This window comes from Enhydra lutris, unplaced genomic scaffold, assembly GCF_002288905.1.
Source record: "Enhydra lutris kenyoni isolate GAN:26980312 unplaced genomic scaffold, ASM228890v2 scaffoldscaffold43, whole genome shotgun sequence".
Lineage (NCBI taxonomy): Eukaryota > Metazoa > Chordata > Mammalia > Carnivora > Mustelidae > Enhydra > Enhydra lutris.
In genome coordinates, this window is record NW_019154127.1 from 7,049,147 (window position 1) to 7,069,443 (window position 20,297).

Here is a 20,297-nt window from a genome sequence, read left to right on the forward strand (position 1 = left end):
CAAGACCCGGCGCAAAGTCGACACTGAGTAAGTGTGCATGAGCGAAAGGGCTCTCTTCACCAGGCCGAAGGATGGTAACTTCCAGGGCAAATCCAAAACGCACCAAGTCTACGTCTCGTTAACACGGCTTCAAATCACACGGACACAGGCGGGAACCGGATGGCTTCTTTCAGCGCAATTCACGTGCAGCCACGTCAGGCGCCTCGAGCTCACCTCTCCCGGCCCCAGCGCACAAGGTCACCTACTCCTCTGGGCCCCAGCGGTCGGCGTGACAGACCTCAAACCCCAGACCCTCAACTTCCCAGGCCCAGTTAATACCGCCCGCTGACCTTTCGCTCCCGCCACTCTCACGCATGCGCCCTTACCCTAGCAGGGCCCAGCGCTTCGAGCCCAGTTCCCTCCGGCTTCAACCAGCCTGGCGCTTTATTTTCCCCACACTCTTACAACTGTGCCTGAGGCGGAAGTGGACGGGCGGGGCAGTCGCGCGCCCCGCCCCGGAAGTGGGCGGGCCTCAGCGGGCCCCACAGTCGTCTCGGCCGCCTCCCAGTCGGGTTGCGGCCGAGGCCGGTCCTGGCTTTGTAGCTCGCTCAAGATGGCGGCGCAGCCACCCAGCGGGATCCGCCTCAGCGCGGTGAGCAGCCGCGAGGGGTGGAGCGGGCCGTGTCCCAGGAGGGCGGGCGGGCGGGCAAGCGAGGGGGGGCCGGCAGTGGGCGGTGGCGACTCGTCGGCGCGGCGGCTGGGGCCGCGGCGGGGCCGGGGGAGGGGGCGGCCATCTCGCTCCCGTCGGCGGAGCGACTCGGCGGCGGACAGGGCCGGGCGGTGCGGGCTGGGCTGCGCGGGCCGGGCTGCGTTCCGTTTCCTCCGCGCTGGGTTTCTGTTTTGCCCCCCGCGGCTTTGGGGCGGGCCGGGACCGCGGCCCCTCCTCCCGGCTCCCTCCTGGCTGCCTAGCAGCTGTCGTTCGAGGGCGAGGCCTCAGTGGCAGCACCACCCGTCTCTCGGACCGCTGGGGCCCCTGACCCTTCCCAGCCGGCGGGCCGGCGGGGCGCCCCGGAGCGGGAGGGGGAGGGACCGGGAGCGGCAGTCCGCGGCCAGAAATGCCAGGCGGCCTTGACCTCTAGGCGGTGGGACGGGGTGAAGCGAGCCGGGACGGGTCTTCCTGATTCGTTCACATTCCTGCCGCTTCCCTCCAGTTAAGCCCTCGGGCCCAGATCACCAAGTCACTGGGTTCTCCCGTTTTCTCTGGCCTCTCCGTCGTATCTGTTTCGGGGCGTTCTTGGAAACCCTCCAGCATTTCTTGTATCTATGAGTCCTGAGTCGTAGGGAGCGGTCACACACAAGAATGAAATTTCACCTCCTAAAATGTGGGCGTGGCTTTCCTGATTATCCTCAGAAAGTTGGTGTTGTGCAGAAGTGTACCTCCTCTTTTGAGGTTGGTGACTCTTGCCAGAGAATGGCTACCGTAGTCTCGTTAAATTTAACGATCGAGTGGTAATACTATTGCTTTAAAAATGGTGCATTGCTCTCTGACTTCTTTCGTTTAATCATTCTTACCCACACCTGGTATCGTTGGACTTTAACAGTTTTTCGGTATGATGAATGTAAAGTGTGTTTGGGTTTATTTTGCATTTCCTTAAAAGTTATTCACATTTAACTTATAAAAAAACACCAATTGTATCCTTTGCCCATTTTTGTATTTTCTCTTAAAGAGATTTTTATTGATCGTTAAGTGTTCTTTACTTATACTGAATGAAGGTCCTTTGGTTACATAACTGGCCTGTTGAATGAGATAATATTTAGTAGTTTGAATATAGAGAACAACTTTATTCTTTCTTACCACTGGGTTTAAATATTGTTTGCCTCTCTTCGACACTTGGGTGAATCTGGGCATATGTAAGTAAGGCTTTCCAGTTAGCCTCAGGTATTGTAAAGTCTGTCCTCATGTAATTTAAAATATCTTATTCAACTTAATGCCCAGACCTTCTCCCTCTCAGATTGGGCCACGTTCTGCCCCAGAATCCTGTAGTGGGGAAAAGGAGTGAACTGGTTTTGTCCTGTTTCTGCACTCGGATTCTCTTCTCATTTCCCTGGCCCCTCCAGTGTTGCTGTCTTAAGTCCTCCAAGACTGAGGTGATAAAGGGAGCAAACGTAAGAGTCAAAACCATGTTGAGACCAGTATTGTTAGCTGGCTTTCTGGGTGAAGCAGCTGTCCATGTACTAAATATTCCTTTTGTGGGTAATATGGGCTGTTTGGAACCTCACTGACAGAAATCTCCCATCTGCAGCTTCTGGACTGTATCTCCACCCATCTTTTTGCTTTAGGGCAGGAATTGGCAAACTATGGCTTATGGGCCAAATCCAGCCTGCCACCTGTTTTGGTATGGCCCATAAGCTAAGAAGGTTTTTTTTTTTTTTTTTTTTTTTTTTTGATTTTATTTATTTGACAGAGATCACAAGTAGGCAGAGAGGCAGACAGAGAGAGAGGAGGAAGCAGGCTCCCCGTGGAGCAGAGAGCCTGATGTGGGGCCCGATCCCAGAACCCTGGGATCATGACTTGAGCTGAAGGCAGCGGCTTTAACCCACTGAACCACCCAAGCGCTTCCAAGAGTGATTCTTAAACATGATTCTTAAGCAGTTGGAAAAAATCAAAAGAGTATTTTGCAACATACGAAAATTATGTGACATACACATTTCAGTTTCCATAAATTTCATTTGAATACAGCTATGCTCACTGTTTGGGTGTAGCTATCAAATGCTTTCATTAGGAGTCTAGGAATTAATGAGTTTATGCATTTGTCAGAAGTCATAGATCCTGACATAAGGGGTGAACCATAATCATGTATGCATATTTTAATTTAGGAGGGCAAGAGATCCAACAACAGAATGCAGAATGACAGAAACATTTTTGCTTTTTGCTTTCCTATCTCTAAGTTAAAATGCTGCTACCGTTTTGTTGTTTTCCAGTAGTCCTGCTGTGGATTTAACTGACACGTGCATATTCTTTTCACATCCTCTCATCCTTCCATTGCATTTATCTTATTTGTTGAATTACTGTATGATTTATCACTCTTATCATTATTCACAAGTGAGCCAACCAGAACTATGATTGCATTTTCTTTGTTGTACAGCTTTTTGTCTTTCTGAGGTTAATAATTGTATTTTATTTGCTTATATTTGCTCTTTTATCCACACTTTTACAGAACTGGAAAATCTTTTCCAGATGTGCTCAAGCACACCCAATATTTTGTCAGTTTTGTTGGCTTACTTGTGTTTTGGGGACTTCCCTTTATCATCTTTCTGGAAATTTCCTTCCCCTTTTGTTGTGTCTCCATCCCACATATTCCTCTTTTGGAGTTTACTCCCTTGGCAGGTGCAGTAGACGAGTGACTGAGAGCATGGGCTCTGGAGCCCACCTGCCTGGGTTCAAATCCTGACTGACAAATGGATAAGTAACCTTGGCAAATTATTTACTCTCTCTGTGCCTGAGTTTCTAATCTGAAGGATGGGCAGGCACCTCAAAGGGTGGTTTTAAACATTAAAGGAGCAAATACATATAAAAGGTTTGTGCATGCAGTAAGTGCCCAGTAAATATTTGCTGTTTTTGTTCCTGGTAGTGTGGAGCACATCCATCCTTCCAAAAACAGGTATAGCTTCTGAGAGCAGAGTACACGGGAAGAAAAAAATTTTGTGTCATTTCTTGGAAATATGTTTATGTTACTGTTGCTTGCCCTAGATATATCATTTAGCTGGATTTGTCATTCTAAATTAAGAATGACTTCTCTTAGAAATTTAAAAGCATGCTTTACTGTAGTAGAGTCCTATGTATTGTATTGGGCACTTAGGCTGGAAATTCAAATTCTTAATAATCTGGAAATTTCTCTCATTTATTTGACATATTTCTTCCCTCTGTTTCTCAGTTTTCTTTTGTCTCCTGTTTTCCTACTTGTTTCTTTCTTTTCTGTGAGATTTCCTCCATTTGTTCTCCTTTCTCTTATTATTTATTTAACCATTATAATTAATAATTATATTGATTATATATAATATATCTTTTTTAAAAGATCTATTTATTTATTTGAGAGAGAGCGAGCGTGTGCACACAGCAGGGAGAAGGGGGAGAGGGAGGGAGAGAATCTGAAGCAGACTCAGAAATTAGGACTTGAGTAGAAACCAAGAGTCAGACACTTAACCGTCTGCACCACACTCTGAATGTCTTTTTAAAATCTTCCTTGGACAGGGGTGCCTGGCTGACTGAGTCAATGGAGTGTGTTACTGTTGATCTCAGAGTCGTGAGTTAAAGCCCCACACTGGGTATGGAGCCTACTTACTATATATGTATACATACACACACACACACTCTCTCTCTCTCTCTCTCGATCAAGCAATCATCTCCCCTAGACAAAATATTTGTTATCACTGGGCATATTGATCACAGCATTTTTGAAGTTATCTTTTGCTTGCTGCATGCCGGTGCTTTCTTTGTTCCTTTTTCTTTGTGTTTCTGACTTACAATTTTATAGTCTCAAATGTCTGGAGATGGTTAACCTGCTTACATTTCCAAGTAAGACGCACAGCTGACTGGACATACATGAGTAGAGCTTCAGTGTTGGGTGATGAGAAAGGTAGTAATCAGTTATGTTTTGTTGGGGGCACTCTATGTCGGTATTTTTAAGAGCCTAAAGAATGGAAGCATGGAAGTGTTTGAAAATAAAATAGGCTTGTTTAAAGTTACATAAAAATTTGTGATGAGCACTGGATGTTGTGTGGAAGTGTTGAATCACTGTATTGTGCACCTGAAAATAATATTACCCAGTATGCTTACTAATTGGAATTTAAATAAAAGCTTCAAAAAATAACTTAAAAAAATTCTTAAGTAATTCTTAAAAAGTGGGAACAACAAAAATAAGATGCTATCCAGAAAGGCCTGGCATAACTGTAAAAGGAGCAGATGGAACTTTTGGAAATCATTCGGTTTTCCAGAGAGGAATTCTGCATCTAGTCTCTTGCCATGGCATATATAATTCTGGCTCCTAGCTCTCCTGAAAGCTCAGCTGGTAAAAGGAAATGGGAGTATCACGTTGTTCAGTTTGCTGACTTGGTATTTATCTCTTTGTTATTGTAGTAAAATACACTTAACATAAAATTTACCATCTTGACCAATTTTAAGTATTTAAGTCAGTACTATTAAATACATTCACTTTGTTGTATAGTCTGCAGAACTCTTTTCATCTTGCAAAACTAAAACTCTATACCTATTAACAAATAATTCTCCATTCTCCCTTCGCATAGCCCCTAGCAGCCACCATTCTACTTTCTGTGAATTTGACCACTGTAGGTATCTCATGTAAGTGTAATCATGAATTATTTGTCATTTTGTGACTGGCTTATTTCACTTAGCATAATGTTCTCAGGGTGGTTCATCCAGTTGTAGCATATGTCAAGGGATCTTTTCCTTCCGAGGCGGAATACTGTTCCCTTGTATGAATATACCACATTTTGTTTTTCCATTCATTGATGGATATTTATGTGGCTTCCACCTTTTGGGTATTGTGCATAATGCTACTATGAACAGGGCTGTACAAATAATCTCTTCAAGATCCTGCTTCCATTTCTTCTCAGTATGTACCCAGCAGTGGAATTGCTGGATCATATAGCAGTTCTATGTTTAATTTTATAGTACCATGCTAGTAAGTATGAGGTGGTATCTCATTGTGGTTTTGTTTGTATATCCCTAGTGATTAGTGATGTTGAGCATCTTGTGTTAGTGGCCATTTGTATAGAGTCCTTGGAGAAATAGCCAAGTCCTTTGCCTACTATTTAGTTAGGTTTTTAGTCTTTTTGTTGATGTGTGTAGCAGTTCTTTATGTGTTCTGGATATTAACCTCTTAACAGATATTTGATTTGCAGATTTTTTTTTCTATTCTGTAGATTGCTTTTTCATTCTGTTGATTGTATCCTTTATTTTTTAAAACGATTGTATTTGTTTATTCATTTATTTATTTGAGAGAGAGAGTGAGGAGTAGGGTGGGGGGTGGTGGGCAGAGAGAAGGAGAAACAGACTCCGTACTGAGCAGGGAGTCTCGTTCTGACTTCATGACTTGATCCAAGGATCCTGGGATCATGATCTGAGCCAAAAGCAGATGACCAGCTGACTGAGCCACCCAGGCATCCCAGTTGTATCCTTTAATGTGTAGAAGTTTTAAATTTTGATGCAGTCCAATTGATTTTGTTTTGTTTCCTGTACTTTTGGTGTCATGTCCAAGAAATAATCGCCAAATCCAGTGTCACGAAACTTTCCCCCTATGCTTTCTTCTAAGAGTTTTAAAAGTTTTAATTTTTTATGTTAGATCTTTGATCCATTTTAAGGTGTCCTTTTTTTTTTTTTCTCTATATGGTGTGGGGTGAGAGTCCAACTCGAGTCTTTTACATATGGATACCATGGATATCTAGCTTTCCCAGCACTATTTATTGAAGAGACTGTCTTTTTCTTTTTGAATGGTCTTTACACCCTGTGGAAAATCATTTGGCCATATATGTGAGGGTTTATTTCTGGGCTGTTTGCTGACCTGCTTTTAATCCACCTGTTTTCGTTGTCCCTGAGCCTGCCACCATCACTTTGTCCCAAGAACAGACCTCCAGTTTTCTGCCTGCTTGCTTAGCGTCGTTGCAGGGTGAAAGAAGAAACGGGGGAGGAGGGGGAATCTTTCCCGCTTCTCTAAAGACTTTGAAGCTATCTTGTTTTCCTACAACCTCTAGAACCTTTGACTTTGGAGGCACAAAAATCTAATTCCTAAGGCTTTGTGGAGTTCTGCCAGGGTTCCTGGTCTGCTGCTTGTTTTTTCCCATCCTCTTTATAGTTTCCGACTCAGCTCTTTACAGGCTGTTGAATGAGTTGTCATATCTGTGCTTTCCAATTTCCAAACTACTGACTACCTTATCTACTATTATCCATCACTTCTCTGATTGCTTTTGTTCTGGTTTATTCTGACCCCCTCCCCCACCCCCATTAAAAAGCAGTTTCAGGGGCGCCTGGGTGGCTCAGTCGGTTGAGCGGCTGCCTTCGGCTCAGGTCATGATCCCGGACTTCCGGGATCGAGTCCCACATCGGACTCCCGGCTCCTTGGGGAGTCTGCTTCTCCCTCTGACCTTCTCCTCTCTCATGCTCTCTCTCATTCATTCTCTCTCAAATAAATAAATAAAATCTTTTTTAAAAAAAAAAAAAGGCAGTTTCAGGGGGCGCCTGGGTGGCTCAGTGGGTTAAGCCTCTGCCTTCGGCTCAGGTCATGATCCCAGGGTCCTGGGATCGAGCCCCGCATCGGGCTCTCTGCTCAGCGGGGAGCCTATTTCCCCCTCTCTCTCTCACTGCCTGCCTCTCTGCCTACTTGTGATCTCTGTCAAATTAATAAATAAAAAAATCTTTGAAAAAAATATAAAAGAATAAAAGGATAGTGGAACACAAAATAAAGTCAGGTTTAAAAAAAAAAAAAGCAGTTTCAGGCGGGAGCACAGGTGAACACTCCCATATGTTCAGGCTTCTGAAAAAGTTTTACATTTATCTGGTTTTTTAAATGTGTGACTGTTGATTCTAAAAGTTACATTCTTTTTAAAAAATATATTATTTATTTATTTGGCAGACAGAGATTACAAGTAGGCAGAGAGGCAGGCAGAGAGAGAGGAGGAAGCAGGCTCCCTGCTGAGCAGAGGGCCCAATGCGGGGCTTTATCCCAGGACCCTGGGATCATGACCTGAGCCTAAGGCAGAAGCTCAACCCACTGAGCCACCCAGGCGCCCCTAAAAGTTGTATTAATTCTTTAAAAAATCTGTGTAGTCTTCAGAGCATCTCATTTTTGTGTGTGTTTCCTAAATTTTGGCAGTGGGAAGTGACGTCTAATACTACTGAATCTTGTTTGCTAACATTTTCTCCTGGTGGATTGTTCCCTTAAATGATTTTTCCCTTAGTTTAGATTTTGTGCTCAAATAGTCTCCCAAATAATGACCTAAGGGAGTCCTATGCGGTCTGGTTGAGGCTGTGATCTCCATAGTGTTTCTGCAAGTTATATGAATTGATACAACTTAACCCAAGTGAAGGCATGCCCTTTTTTACAGAGCTGCTTGTTACGCCTTTTTTTTTTTTTTTTTTTTTAAAGGCATCTAGACCAAAACAGACTAACTTCCCGTTAGACAGGTTCCTGCTGTCCCCAGCTTCTTATTGAGGTTGAGGAGGGGCAGTTACTTCCAAATCTCCTATCCCTGAGTCACCATTAAAACCAAAACCTTTAAAAAAACAAAACAACAGCAGCAAAACAAACCTTTGTATTCCATTTAAGCACCTCACCCATTGCATCCTTTATCTTCAAATCTAGTTTTTGTAGTTAATTCTTTCTTTACTCAAAGCCTTTAAAGATTTTCCTTTTTAAAATATTTTTAAGATTACTTATTTATTTGAGAGAGCGCAGGCGAGAGAGAAAGCAAGCACACAGGACTGGGGTGAGGGGCAGAGAGGGAGAAGCAGACTCCCTGCTGAGCAGGGAGACTGATGCTGCTCCTTTCTGGAACTCTGGGTTCATAATCTGAGCTGAAGGCAGATGCTGACTTCAACTGATGTTGAAGTCAGGCCTCCTTTTCCTTAATTTTTATTTTTTTATGAGCTCAATTGTGCCTTTAAGGAATACTAAAAAGCACACACACACAGTGCTTATTATGTTCTGGTTGGTCTTCTAAGCATTTACAAATATTAACTCATTTAATATTCTTAATACCCTGGTAAACTGATATGCTTATCATCCTCATTTTTATAGATGACAGAACTTGAGGCACTGAGGTTAAGCTTCTTGCTCAGGGTCACACACCTGGTTAAACATACTGTGCTTCGCATGTATGTGTTTGTGTGTCTGTCTCTGTGTCTATGTATTACTGCTTTGGCCAGTCAAAGGTGTTTGTTTCCCTCCACAGCTAGTGGCGTGTTCTAGAGATGAGAATTCAGAATAGTCGAAAAAGCCACTGTTTACCATTCAGTTATTTCTTACTGATGCCTTCTTTGCTTTGCTCTCCCTGGGTTCTTACTCAGGAACAGTGTGTACCATGTCAATTTGGAATTGATATACAGGATGAAGACATTAAATGAAAATTGATATTCCCACTACCACATTCTGCCAGTACATCTAAAATTCAAAATACCCCATTCCAGTTCCAGATTTCACAGCTAACAGAAATGCATAAAATAGAGCAAAGGCAGATATTCTAAGGGTGTCTTCTTTGGTAGCCAGAAGTTTCACACTCCAAAGCCATGCCTCCATTGTAAAATTTATAACAGGTGAGGAGTATGCCATTCTATAAATGGTAGCGTGATAATTATGCAAAGGCAGGCTGCTGGGACATAAAGAGCCTCCTGATGGCTGACCCCTGGCACCGTCTCAGGTAGATTAATTTGAGAAAAGCCTCTTGTACAAGATGAAGATCTGGAAATTGGTTTTTATTTATTTTTTTATTTTTATTTTATTTTATTTTTAAAAGATTTTATTTATTTATTTGATAGAGAGAGATTACAAGTAGACAGAGAGGCAGGCAGAGAGAGAGAGAGAGAGGGAAGCAGGCTCCCTGCTGAGCAGAGATCCCGATGCGGGGCTCGATTCCAGGACTCTGAGATCATGACCTGAGCCGAAGGCAGCGGCTTAACCCACTGAGCCACCCAGGCGCCCCTGGAAATTGGTTTTTATTTAAAAAACTTTGTAACGTATGCTGTAGAAAGGCTGAATTACTTCCTATTTATTACATGAATGTGTGCCATACTCCAGTTAGAAGACTGCTCTTCTACGAATTTCATTTCTCACATGTGCATTTCAGTCTAATGGTGAATGAATGCTTGGGAATTGTCTAAAACCAAATGTGGACAGAGAAAAAACAGACCTCTTTCTGACACCTTGTGGCGGCAACTGAGCACTACAAACACAGTTGGTTTCATTTGTGATCTCGTCACATATCCAGGGCTCGTCACATTAAATACTTAAAAGTGCCTCCTCTCTTTTTTTCCTTAAATATAAGATAATCTGTTAAAAGTGAACACAAAATCCCCATTGCATGGAAATTGTCTTTAATGGAAATTTTCAAGCCTCAGCCTTTGAAGGCTACTTGGACATTTTTATGCATTTGATATCTATACTCGGAAATTTAGGGAGTTCCGTATAGCATGAGGTTGATTGGCATAGTCATTCATACTGTATAACTGTGAATAAAATCAGACCTAAAATCCCTGGCTTTAAACTTTTATTTGACATTGTGTTTGACATGGGTTGATAGATGTATATTACTCTATTGCGAAGGTTTAATTATAATGAACTTGGAGTAAATAATATAAAAAATATCAAATACTGACGTTCCATGAGACCACTAGAAAAGCCTTTTGATTAATAAGTGAAGCTACGTTTATTAAGCCTAATGCTCTCAGGAAAAAACACCCCCTTGGCAAAAATCTTAGTTGTGTCTCACAGTAATTTTGAGGTAGGCCTTGCAGGCTGGGTAACTTTCTGACTGGGTAGTTTGTAATATGGCTTTGGATTGGTGGACCCAAGGAGTCAAGGTTTTGAAGCAGGTGTTGATGAGTAAACTATTTAGTTGATGAGCACAGGCTTCTAAGAACCTTACCTTCGAGGTGGTTTCTTCCCGGTATATCCTGAAGCAAGCTGCTGTTATTTTTGCTTGGTCTCAGTGTTGTTTATTTTATTTTTTACTATTTTTATTTCTTTTAAAGATTTTAAAGTAATGTCCACACCCAACATGGGGCTTAAACTCACAACCCCGAGATCAAGAGTTGCAGGCTCTACCGACTGAGCCAGCCAGGTGCCCCGGTGTTGTTTATTTAATACAGGGACAGAAAATTATATTGGTTTCAGTTCTTAAAAGTAAGAATTGAATTAATTTATGTGAATCATTGGTTTGTTTCAGCTTTGCCCGAAGTTTTTACATACAAATTCTACTAGTCACACTTGGCCATTCAGTGCAGTTGCTGAATTAATAGGTATGTAAATTTGACATTTCATGTATAATCTGTTGCTTGCAGTTGAAGTTTTAAAAAACTTTCAATTGAAAAATAATATGCATATGAGCTGTTTAATAAAACAGATGTATTTTTGAATGATACCATCGGTAAAGTTTATCTAGCATAACAGCTATTCAAGTAGATGTCAAATTAATTACACTCAACCTTCTCTGTACTGTTATTTTGCCAAATTCACAAAACATTTATGTTGAAAATAATTTTATTCTGATTATAAAAGAAATTGATCTATTGTAAAAATGGGAATTGTGTTTTGTTTTGTTTTTAAAGATTTTATTTATTTGACAGACAGAGATCACAAGTAGGCAGAGAGGCAGGTGGGGGGGTTGGGGGGGGGAGGAGCAGGCTCCCTGCCGAGCAGAGAGCCCAATGCAGGGCTCGATCCAGGACCCTAAGATCATGACCTGAGCTGAAGGCAGAGGCTTTAACCCACTGAGCCACCCAGGCGCCCAGGAATTGTGTTTTTTAATAGTTGAAAAGTACATATAACAGATGTGTTTTTTTTTCCTGATGCTAGCAAGTAGGGAGATTAATGTTACATTAGATTTGTGATAATACATTTTTGTTTCCTTTGATAGAATGATTAGATACAGAATTGTGTTTTAATAGTGTTTCAGTGAACATGAGAAGAGGCAAAGTTTTGATCAGATTTGCATAATGGGTCATGATTTTTTTCCCTCTGGCATGTGAATTTTTTTTATAAAGACTTATTTGAGAGAGAGCAGGGGGAGGGGCAGAGAGAGAGGAAGTGGACTCCCCACTGAGCGCCAAGCCAGAGGTAGATTTGAAGGCCAGGACTCAAGATCTTGACCTGAGCCAAGAGTCAGTCTCTTAACTGACTGAGGCGCCCAAGCGCCCCTGATTTTTTTTTTTTTAAGCGTGTGTTTGAGAAACACGTAATAAAGGAAAGTATATTCTTGGGAATTCTTAGAAATACTTTAGATTCTTTGTCAAGAAAGGGTTCTATCTTAGAGAAAAAAAGAGAAAAGAAGAAACTTTTGAGCACCCTTCTTTTCTTTGGCATAGTTAGATTTTCCAAAGTCTCCCAGCTAATATGTGCTGTTCAGCTGGTTTTTTAAAAACCGTAAGTGGATGTAAGACTGCGGCTCTTCAGAGACATTCTTGTTTTATGGCAACCCAGAGGAGCCACCCAAGCTGGGATTGTTCATTCAGGTATAGTTATTGTCTGGCTTTGGGGTAGAGCAGCTGAAAGTCATGGTGCTCTTTGTGCTCTATCAAATTTAAGTGAAACATCACTTTTCCAGAAGTGGTTGATTAAAAAGATGATTTTAATTCTAGACTGCCTTATGGAAGGATAGTTTGAGAACCATTGTTTATGTTTAATCATAAAGACTTCAGAATATACCTCAGCAAGTATTTTTAGTCAGTTAAGGATATTCAAGTAGAACTTAATTCACAAGCTGATGTTATTTGCTGCTTCTGTTGACATTTTTTTCATTTTTTGTAGTTTTTTTTAAATGTGTTCCTTCCTACTTATCTATTCTGAGACAAACAAGGAAGCTAAACAAGAGTGTTACATGGGCATCTGTACAGAGATCATAGAAATGTAAAAGCCACCAGAAACTTTGGTTAGATTGGAAAGGGCCACAATTTGAAGAACTGTGTAGAAGGTAAACCTTCATGTGTGTATCCAGCTTAGCAGAGAACAGGACTGCTTTCTCATTTATTCAGTAACTGCATTGCATGCCCTCAGTGTCAGCTTGTGTGTAGTGCTAGTTGACACTCAGTTCCCAGTTTCTCTCTCTCCATAGCCAGGCTGGTTCTTTGAGAAAACCTCCCTGTCTTGATCATCTCCTTGGTACAGTCACTGTTCTTGTTTGTAGTTTTTCAGTGTAGTGGGCACCAGTGTGACAAATGGAGGGCTTTGGAAAGGGCTAATTCTGTAACGATCAGTGAATGATGTATACAGCAAGATACAGTTTAATTTCAAGTTTTCAAGTCTTGGGGTGCCTAAACATTTCATTTTTAAAAAAATATGTTGCTTGTTAAAGGATTGTACTGAACTAATTAACTCTTTAAAATGCAAAATCAAAATTTCTCAAAACTTTTGTTTCCCAGATAATGCTTATGATCCTGATGTGAATGCTAAACAGATATGGATTGACAAAACAGTGATAAATGACCACATATGCTTGACATTCACTGATAATGGGAATGGTATGACTTCAGATAAGTTACATAAAATGCTAAGGTATGTAGAAGTGTCACATTTCTTTCTTTTTCTTTTTCTTTTTCTTTTCTTTTCTTTTTTTAATTTTATTTGAGAGAGAGAGAGCCTGAGCAGGATGAAGGACAGAGGGAGAGGGAGAGGCAGGCTTCCCACTGAGCAGGGAGCCCTACATGGGGCTTGGACCTGAGTCAAAGGCAGCTGCTTAACTGACTGAGCCACCTAGGGGCCCCAAAAGTGTCACATTTCTTATTCTTTTCTTTTCTTTTCTTTCTTTTTTCTTTTTTTTTTTTTTTAAGGTTTTGTTTATTATTTGACAGAGAGAGATAGCGAGAGAGGAAACACAAGCAGGGGGAGTGGGAGAGGGAGAGGCAGGCTTCCTGCTGAGCAGGGAGCCGGATGCAGGACTGGATCCTAGGACCCTGGGATCATGACCTGAGCCAAAGGCAGAGGCTTAATGACTGAGCCACCCAGGTGCCCAAAAGTGTCACATTTCTTAAAAACATTGCTTTTACCCAGTTCAGGGGTTTCATGTGTCATACTTATTGCCCATACTTTCTGTTTTTTAAACATGATATGCCATACCCGCAACCCACTCTGTTCCCTTCCTTAAGTTTTCCCCATTTCCTACTGCTATGTGATTATTGGACAATCCCTGCCATTCTCACCCCCTCCTGTGTGACTTACCTAAAATTCCACCATTCCTTTAGAGTCTTAGTGCACTGGTAGCAGTTATTTATACCCTAGTGTTAATTGGTTCTAACCAGTATCTCCAGTAAAATGCCACTTTTGGTGGGGAGTCATTTTAAAGGGATTCAGAGGATAAGGAAGGAAGCAAGATAAAATAGTCATAAAACCTCTAGTGTCACAGAATAGGATGTCAGTATGAAGCCAAATGTGCCTGAGAAGGAAACCAAGGTACCTCGTGTAGATACAGAGTAGAGAAAATGTGGCAGCAGAGCCCTTTGTACTCTCCCTTGAATACTTGTTATTCTGCCAGAAACTTGATGCCGTTAGTAATCATACTATAGTAGGCTTGCTGAGATCGAGGGAGTTGTTCACATGTAGAAGAAATTTCATGGGTGAAATCTCAAGGGTCCCAGGATCCCAAATGAGAACTTAGTCGTTTTGGCAGGGCGTGCCAGGCAATGGGCTCCTGTTCTAGACTGTCATTCTCATACCCTACAATGCAGATTTAGTTTTCATTTCAGAAATGGGGAAACACGTCAAAATAGGTTAGAAGTGATATGCCTAAGATTATGTAACTAGAGAGGATGAAGCTAACATTTATACCCAGGCTTTTTACTTGATATTATAATTTTTGAACTTAAAAAAAATGAAGATTATACATATTTTAAAAATCTCTCTCTCTCTCTTTTTTTTTCCTTTTTAGCTTTGGCTTCAGTGACAAAGTCACCATGAATGGTCATGTCCCAGTTGGATTGTATGGGAATGGCTTCAAGTCAGGTTCTATGCGTTTGGGTAGAGATGCAATTGTGTTTACCAAAAATGGAGAAAGCATGAGCGTGGGCTTCTTGTCTCAGACCTACTTGGAAGTCATAAAAGCAGAACATGTTGTTGTCCCAATAGTGGCGTTCAACAAACACCATATCCTTTTGATTTTCAAATAGAAACTGTGGAGAAACTCTGAAGAAATACTCTGAACCATTCCATCCTTTTGCGTTCCTCCAGATTCTCGTTTTTTAATCAGTTTCCATGATAGCTCTTGTTCCTACCCATTGTCTCTTACATCTGTGGCTAAGCCTTTATCCCTTTCTTCTGTTGGAATTGTGCCATGGAAACCCTTAACGTAAGGTGGTCGCTTTCTGTGTTCAGCTCCCTGTAGCTCTCCCCTTTATTTCAGTTGTATTATGTCTAAAAAGATGTGTGGTCTGTTTTGAAATTTTTCCTAAGCCCATGAAAAGCAAGGTATCTTTAGGAAAACAGCTTCTGTGTTTTTTATAAACACATTCAGATATTAAGAACCATTAAATTAGGAATCATAATAAACTTATACTTCATCTTCCTTGGTGTTTATCTGAAATCAAACTGCAGTTTTAAAACTAAGAAATTAATTTAGGAAAAAGTTATCTGTTACTGTTTGTTTCCATATTGCAATCATAAGAAGTATGTTGTTGGTCTAAGTCTTTAACTTAAGATATACGACAGATGATAAATTTAGCAGAATCAAAAGCAAGCCTTGCAGCAATTCTGGAACATTCTCTGTTTTCTACGGAACAGAAATTACTGGCGGAACTTGATGCTATTATGGGTAAAAAGGGGACGAGGATCATCATTTGGAACCTTAGAAGGTAAATGTGGAACTCAGCGAGTGGTTTCTCATTTGGGAAGGAAATTGCTTGTGCAGGAATGGTCTTATTACCTTTATCCATTGTCACAAGGAGTAGAAATATATTGGAAGGTACTCAATTTTTGGCATAGGTAACAATTTGTCTTTTCTAAGAGTGTTTTATTGATGCCACTTTGGCTTCAGTTCGAGATAATTTCATATTATTAAAACTAAATTTCCTAGCCCTGCCATTCAGTATCTGTAGAGCTCAGTTCTCACTTTCTGTTATTCTACCCCTCCTCAAAAAGAAAAGGGAAGAAAACATCCCAGCTCATAAGCCCTAACTTGTGTAAGTTAGGAAGAGAAATCTTTATCGATTACTTAAAGCTAAGCATAATTTAACAACTAGTGAGAAAAGTGAAGTAGATGAGACCTCTGTGTTGCTAAAGATTGCAGTCCTTTATCCTTGTGAAGATAAAATCATTTGCAAATAAGGTTTTTTAAAAACTTAGGATAAATGTATAATACTGAGATATTTAGACACATAGAATGATAGGAATACAGCACAAATTGAGTGGTAAGCCTAAAATACTTCAAATCTTTTCTGATCTATGTTCCCCTTTTTTCTTTGCTTTGCTGCCACGCCCCTCCCATCCTCACTCCCCTCTTTTTTAAATTTACCTTTTTTATTTTGATATATCTGTAGATTTGTATGCACAAATCTCATGCTTCGTTTATTCAGTTTCCCCCATTGGCAGCATCTTGCAAAACTGTAGCACAGTAGTGTTGATATCGACATTGACAGAGTCAAGAGACAGGACATTTTCATCACCCGTGATCCCTCATGTTGGCCTTTTATATCCATACCTCCTCCTTCCTAATCCCTGACCACCTCTAACATCATCTCCATTTCTGTAACTTCAGCATTTTAAGAATGTTATATGAATAGAATCCTACAGTGTGAAAGCTTTTGGGATTGGCTTTTTTCATTCATAGTATTTCTCTGGAGATTCATCTGGGTTCCTATGTGTGTCAGCAGTTTGCTTCCTTGTCCTTGCTGAGTAGTATTGTATGGATGGACCATCGTGTGTTTAACCATTCACCAGTTAAAGCGCATCTGGATTTTTATCATTTTGAGTTACTGCAAATGAAGCTGTAAATATTTGTGTACAGGTTTTTCTGGAAATAAAATCTTCTCTTTTTCTAAGATAAATGCCCAAGAGTGTAATTGCTGGGTCATATGGTAGTTGCCTGTTTGGTTTTTTAAGAATGTTTTTCACAGTGGCTCTACCATTTGACTTCCCGCCAACAATGTGTGAGTGTATACAGTTTTTCTGCATCTTCCTGGATTTTTCTTTTGTTTTTCCCTTCCTTGCTTTTGTCTCTCCCCTCCCCCAACCAGGATGGGTAAGTGTTTTGTTTTGTTAATGATTTGCTTATCTTCTGTGAAGTTATAATTTCGCTCTTTCAAAAAATTGTTTTTATAGCTACAAAAATGCAACAGAGTTTGATTTTGATAAGGATAAATATGACATCAGAATTCCTGAAGATTTAGATGAGACAACAGGGAAGAAAGGGTACAAGAAGCAAGAGAGGATGGACCAAATTGCTCCTGAGAGTGACTATTCCCTAAGGGTATGTATTCAGCTCTCTTTCTGGACACAAGAATATCATCAAACAATGGAAATTTTGTTACCCATTTGTGTTTATAAATGCTATAAGTGATCTCTAAGTAAAAGTATCTCAGACAGGAACCAATTTATTTAACTTTACATGAGCACACTGATGGTTTTATTTGCTCAGAAAACAGTTTTTTTAATTGTAAATTCATTAGGTCTAACAGCACTTGTAGTTTTTCACTGTGTGGTTAGATTATTTGCATTAGGAATACTAGAATCAGTATGTCTTACAGTAGCCATATTGATTAATTCAGGAAAAAACACCAAATTCAGTGTTTCTCTTCTTTTTTTAATTTAAAATATTTTAGAACACATCTTAATTTACATCCTAAAGCAAATAAGTTATAGACTAGAAATCACATTAATACAGTTTTGTGATAAATATCTTTGACATTTAACCTTAGAAATAAATGTTTTTAAGAGTAAGGAAATGAATACTGTTTAAAATGTTGATAGGATAATAAGAATATTGTCACTATGATAAGACATATAATACTAACTTCCCTTTATTTTTTGTGCTGAGATGATTCCATAACCCCAGGCTGAGGATACTTTCAACATTTACACATTTACAACTTTCTAAGACCCTAGCAGTTATATACCCCAAAACATTATAGAAGTATGTTCCTAGTTGTTAAGAAAAATCTTGCTCAATTATGAAACAGTCCAGGTGTGGTCAGAGCAGGTGGTGTGGATTTCATATACTGTGAAATAAAATGTTTTAAAATATCGTTAAAAAATTTTATAAGTGACAAAACACCACTAATTTTGTAATCAGTAATTAGGAAATAAAGAGAAATGGTTCAGTTTCAGTTTTGTGTTGAACCTTTCATCTGTCCTTGTGTTACTCAATTCATTTCTTTATATGATGGCTTGGAGGCAGGCATAGAACTGCATTTTTTTTTTTTTTAAAGATTTTATTTATTTATTTATTTGACAGAGCGAGAGATCACAAGTAGGCAGAGAGGCAGGCATAGAGAGAGAGGGAAGCAGGCTCCCTGCCAAGCAGAGAGCCTGATGGGGGACTCCATCCCAGGACCGAGACCATGACCTGAGCCGAAGGCAGAGGCTTAACCCACTGAGCCACCCAGGCACCCCAAACTGCATATTTTTTAAAACATGTTCTAGGATACAGACTTTGGTCAAGATTGTAAAGTACCTAAACTTTCTTTTTTCTTTTTTTAAAGATTTATTTATTTTAGGGGACGCATCTGTGAGCAGGGGGAAAGGCAGAGGGAGAGAGGGGAAAGGGAAAGAGGAGGGTGGAAATCTCAAACAGACTCCCGCTGAGAACAGAGATGATGCAGGCCTCAGTTCCAGGACCCTGAGATTATGACCTGAGCCAAAATCAAGAGACAGCTGCTTAATTGACTAGGCTACCCAGGCATTCCCGTATTTAAACGTTCATACTAAGAATTGAAAACACAGGGATGTCTGGGTGGCTCAGTGGGTTAAGCCTCTGCCTTTGGCTCAGGTCATGATTTCAGGGTCCTGGGATCGAGCCCTGCATTGGGCTCTCTGCTCAGCGGGGAGCCTGCTTCTCCCTCTCTCTCTGCCTACTTGTGATCTCTCTCTCTGTCAAATAAATAAATAAAATGTTAAAAAGAAAAAAAGAATTGAAAACACATTTAGATTAGTGCTGACTATTACAGTTCGATTTTTCAAAAATTCTAAGTTGATCTACTTGGCTTAAGTGTTGGTGTATTATGTATGATATTTTCCTTTTCAGGTGTACAGTAGACCTTTTTGTCTATTTTTGATTTTGCTTGTTATTTTTGCCTAAATAAAATTTATCATTACTTTTAAACTATGATAGTAATATATTTACTTGACAGAAGAGTTAGAAAATACGGTCTTGTTTTGTACATATGTACATTTTTTTAAAAATTAAAATGAGAGTGCTTGCTTTGGCAGCATATATACTAAAAAAAAGTAAAATGAGATATCACATATGCTGTTCTGTAAATTTTTTAAAAAGTTTTATTTGTAATATATTTATATAGGTGAATAGATTGTTTTCTGCAAACCATTTTTCTAGCTATAGTATATTGAGTTTATTTTTAAAGAAAGCAATCAAATGTTAACTAATTACAGCTTTTTAATAGTCTATATTTTTGAAGAGCTCATGGGTCCTTTATCAAAGCGAAGTGGCAGGTTTCTTTTTAAATACACTTACCAGTAATATTGAACAAATACGTAGGTAATTATTTGGAAAGGACAGATATCCTTTTGTGTCTTTACAGGCTTACTGCAGTATATTATACCTAAAGCCAAGAATGCAGATCATCTTACGTGGACAGAAAGTGAAGACACAGCTGGTCTCAAAGAGTCTTGCCTACATTGAACGTGATGTTTATCGACCCAAATTTTTAGTATCCTTTCTTTTCTTTTCTTTTTTTAAAGATTTATTTATTTATTTGTCCGGTACGGGGTTGCGGGGGGAGACATGAACAGGAGGAGAAGCAGGCAGAGGGACAGGCTCCCTGCTGAGCAAGCAGCCCAGTGCAGGACTCGATCCCAGGACCCTGGGATCATGAGCTAAGGTGAAGGCAGATGCTTAACCAACTGAGCCACCCAGGTGTCCTTTATTTTCCTTTTTTTGATGCTGTATGAAGATATTCTCTTCCCCCACCCCGTTCTCCTTCTATCCTGATACGGAGTCTAATCCTCTCCAGCATTGTCTTTTTTTGTACACTTTTAGATTCATTAAAAAATGACTTGGAAAGGATGATTTGAGGGGAGTGAGGTAGTGTGTTCAGAATTTTCCTTAATAATTAAGACTAAAACAGTGAGAATTACTTTTGGATTCAACTGCAGAAATAAAGACCATTATGGGATAATGATGTATCACAGAAATAGACTCATCAAAGCTTATGAAAAAGTTGGATGTCAGTTAAGGGTAAGCTTTATATCTGAAATGTTTATATCTTTTATAAAAGTTAAAATATCATGTTGTTGGGTCAAACGTGAAATAATAAGCTTTGCTTAATAACTTTTTTAGATGCCAGTGTGTTTAATAATGTTGGTATGGTACTTGAACTTAAAATACTTTTATATTAATTTCCCATTTGGTCCAGATAATCTTATGAGGGG

At 40.1% G+C, this 20,297-nt stretch overlaps 1 protein-coding gene across 1 annotated transcript in view; it reads left to right on the top strand.

Annotated features, from left to right (window-relative positions):
* Positions 1–551: 551 nt before the first annotated feature.
* LOC111155695 (MORC family CW-type zinc finger 3) overlaps positions 552–20,297 on the top strand; it is a 40,961-nt gene continuing 21,215 nt past the window's right edge. Inside the window, exons 1-8 of the mRNA XM_022516002.1 lie at positions 552–631; positions 10,936–11,008; positions 13,127–13,259; positions 14,629–14,843; positions 15,400–15,547; positions 17,013–17,160; positions 19,448–19,576; positions 19,984–20,103. Of these exons, the coding sequence (XP_022371710.1) occupies positions 593–631; positions 10,936–11,008; positions 13,127–13,259; positions 14,629–14,843; positions 15,400–15,547; positions 17,013–17,160; positions 19,448–19,576; positions 19,984–20,103 (1,005 nt within the window). The 5' untranslated portion in view covers positions 552–592. The remainder of the gene's footprint in view (positions 632–10,935; positions 11,009–13,126; positions 13,260–14,628; positions 14,844–15,399; positions 15,548–17,012; positions 17,161–19,447; positions 19,577–19,983; positions 20,104–20,297) is intronic.